The sequence below is a fragment of the Sinocyclocheilus rhinocerous genome, unplaced genomic scaffold (genome assembly GCF_001515625.1).
Source record: "Sinocyclocheilus rhinocerous isolate Xijiao unplaced genomic scaffold, SAMN03320098_v1.1 C37002475, whole genome shotgun sequence".
Lineage (NCBI taxonomy): Eukaryota > Metazoa > Chordata > Actinopteri > Cypriniformes > Cyprinidae > Sinocyclocheilus > Sinocyclocheilus rhinocerous.
The window spans coordinates 1-3,800 of NW_015787175.1; the positions used below are offsets into that span (position 1 = coordinate 1).

At 33.1% G+C, this 3,800-nt stretch overlaps 1 protein-coding gene across 1 annotated transcript; it reads right to left on the minus strand.

Annotated features, from left to right (window-relative positions):
• Positions 1–503: 503 nt before the first annotated feature.
• On the minus strand, positions 504–3,456 carry LOC107736808 (lisH domain-containing protein ARMC9-like; the record flags this gene model as incomplete). Its single annotated transcript, XM_016548156.1, has 3 exons — positions 504–578; positions 3,049–3,125; positions 3,317–3,456. Coding segments are annotated over 3 exons (292 nt in total), but the record flags the coding sequence as incomplete, so codon positions are not given.
• Between the last annotated feature and the right edge of the window lie 344 nt (positions 3,457–3,800).

Consider the following 3,800-nt stretch of genomic DNA (forward strand, 5'->3'; position numbering starts at 1 on the left):
ATTTGCTGCTCGAGAAACATTTCTGATTATTATCAATGTTGCAAACAGTTGTGCTATTTAAGATTTTTGTGGAAACGGTAATACACATTTTTTTTACAATATTCATATGAAATATAACTTTTTTGTTATATTATAAGTGTATTTACTGTCATTTTCGATCAATTTAATGAATCCTTGATGAAGAAAAGTATTAATTTCTTTAAAACATTTTTTACTGATTATATAAATATATAATACGTGTAGGGAGTGTAGTTTTGTTTGACAGTGACTTTTCTGATTTAACTTAAGGATTATGGGTAGTGTAGTGTTTCCTCTAGGAATTTTAAACAAACTAATAAAACATTTTTTTCTGAACAGTAACCTTCTGATTTGTTGCGTCATATATCGCTGTTTAACTTTGAAAGGTTTGAATGTGCAATGAATGGGATTTTTATTACTCATTGGAGTCGAGGCAATGATCCTGATGTTGTGCACCTGTGAATGAACCATGATTAAACACATACCATCTGTTTGGCTTCCTCTCGTATCTCTGGCATGGACAGGATGCTGTATAAAGCTCCATTCACATAGTACCGAATCTATATTTGCAAACATGAACACAAACATGCAATGAACATTTGAAACTTTGCATCTGAAACACTTTCATCCACTACCAGCCAAAGCTTAAACACACATCTTAAAATCATTTTGAACTAAACGTATGGTTATACAAGTTTTGCACACAATTATGACACTTTGTTTCATATTTGATTAACTTTGCATTGTTAATTGAACTGAATTAAATCAGAACTGAACTAAAGTGATCTAAATAATGGCACTATTGTCTTCTGTAGAGCTGCTTTACAGCAGAACTTAAAATTTGTTTTTTGTAAATTGTTTTATATCTGATGAATTTTGTAACATTAACACTGTTATATTCTAGTTTATTACTGTGAATCTGCTTTGAAACAATCTGTATTATATAAAGCACCATATAAATAAAAATGACATTTGTGTACAAATTTTTTGTTTTGTTTTAATGGGAATAGGACTGAATATCAAAGGAAAATCAAGGAATTGTATTATTATGACTTACAATATTGTATTGCTCTATTTTATTTCTTACACAACTATTCAAAAGTGTGAGGGAAAAAACAAACAAACAACCAAAAAAATCATAGGATGTTATTTACAGTATGTAACATAAAGTGATTTTTGCTGCTCCTACTAATCGGCTGGAAGCTAATCAAAAAATGTGAGGATTTTTTGCAATTTTTTTTGTAAATAAAGTTGATAATCTTCGGGCTCAGATTACCCCAGTGACAACTATTTGTTCGACCTATATCCAAATAATTTTTTTTGAAATTTTAAGAGAAGGTTGTTTTATCACAACTTGTTCCATACTTAGATGCGAATGCTGTTATAGATATGTTCCAGTCGGGTTTTAGGTCCCTTCGTGGTACAGAATCTGCCCTTCTTAAGGTTTTTAACAATATTTTATTGGCAGGTAGTATTCTAGGAAGGTAGTCATACTTATTCTGCTTGATTTTACAGCCGCTGTTGATACCACTGATCATGGGATTTTATTGCAGTGATTGGAAGATGTTGTTGGTATTAAGGGTACTGCCTTAGATTGGTTAAAGTCATATTTAAAGGTTAGGTCTTTTTCGGTTTGAATTGGGAATCTGTGCTCTACATCAGCTAAATTACATAGTGGTGTGCCACAGGGTTCTTTACTTGGGCCTATTTTATTTTCATTGTATATGTGCCCATAAGGCTCAGTTTTTCGTGAATAAAATATTATGTATCATCTATATACAGATGATACTCAGTTATATATTCCAATTGATCCAAAAGGCTCCCAATCCTTTGATGAACTTGTACAGTGCTGGGTTTTTACCAATTCAGACTTATTTCTAAATTGAAACCTATTCTCTCCTTTAAAGACCTAGAAATGTGTTATCACACTATGTGTTATTGACTACTGTAATTCCTTATATATAGGTATTTCTCAGGGTCAATTATCTGCAAAATGCAGCGGCCAGACTTTTGACTCGTACAAAGACGAGAGAGAGTATTACCCCAGTATTGGTCTCCTTACACTGGTTGCCAGTAAATTTCAGAATCGCGTTTAAGGTTCTATTGATGGTTTTTAAAGTGTTGCATGGTATTGCACCAAAATATATTGCTATGCTAACCTTTTGATACCAAAATACAAGGCATATGAGATCTTCAAGTCAGATGATTCTTGATGTTCCCAAAACTAGATTAAAATCAAAGGGTGATAGGGCCATTTTCAGTGGTTGCTCCTCGCTTATGGAACTCTCTTCCATGCATATGAAATCTTCTGTGGATGATTTTAAGTCTAGTTTGAAGATGCATCTCTTTAGTATGGCTTTAAGATCTGATTAGAGTGTACAGGATTTAATTATGTTTGCGTAGATGTATGTAATTGTTTATGTTGTATTTATTATGCTGGAAAGCACTTTGGCCAACGCCAGCGGTTTTAAATGTGCTACAGAAATAAATTTGTATTGTACTGTATTGTATGCTTGACCACAGCTAAACGTTACATAAACTCCAGTTTCTTTGTTGTAACAATTGTTTTGCTCATTTCTAATTTACATAAAAAACCATTAAGTTTAACATTGTTTAATAGTTTAATATTATTAATAGTTGATTGCACTATTAAGTTTTAGTTTTTAAATTAATTAAAAAAATTTATGATAACAACAACAAAAAAAGATATTTTTTTATTTTTATAAAGAATTTTTAAAGAGATAATAAAATTTTTTTTTAAAAACTAGTTTTGAGGTGCTGAGCAAATTCATTAGGGAGTGTAGGCTTGATTCTCCATTTCAAACGCTTCACAAAGGGAGTGAAAGACAAACTTTTAAAATCCAAAGTTAACAAAAGCGTTCTTTTTTGAGAATCGTCTGACGTAAAAAGGACTAAGCTAATTGTCGCCTTCAGTATTCACTGTATGTCACTGTATTCAGGAAGGCGGAGAACAAACTCAAATAACACGCCTTGTCTGTGCATATAGCGGTTGAGCAATTACTGATTTACCTCATGGTTCTCATGTCCCAGGAGCTCCGTCAGGACTTTCAGGACATGCTTGGCCTCCTCTGCGCATTTCTTCTTTCCTGAAACGTAAGACATACTACAATAAACACTGCGCTGCTTATAGTACATTTCTGTTTACTTTAGAAAATCAAATTAAAAAGTGCTAACAAAGTAAACAGAGGATTCTGAGCAACAATTTAATTGTTTATACATATCTTTATTTCTTTGATAAGCATTGATTAAAAGATCCTTGTGGCGGTGTATCTGTTACCTTGAGTGCGCAGGCAGAGGTTCATGAGGAGGGAGATGGCATATTCAAGCGTGTAGTCAGACAGACAGTCGGAGTCGTGGAGCTCTTTGACCAACCAGCCAATCAGACCGTCTCTGATCATAGCAGATTGCTGTGCTCGCCTGCACACAGCAGAATATTTAGAAACACTAGGCATTTTTGAGGCGTTTAAAACATGCTGTGTTGGAAATCCTTTACCAAATTTGGTGTTCCCAGTCAAAAATTGCTTATAAATTTCTCATTGTGCTATATTATCACCAAATCTTGGATTCAAACTTCTTGTCAAGTTGTTCAGTTCTTTCAATTAGCACAGGTTTCGTATTTCTTTTTGGAACTGATTGATCCTATTGCGCTTATGCAAAGTATAAGTATAGTTTGAGCTTATGCGCTTATAGTTTTTGAGTGAAAAATGCATTATTTGGATAATTTTGGCAATATTCACTCAAAAACTGAGGTACATAAGCTC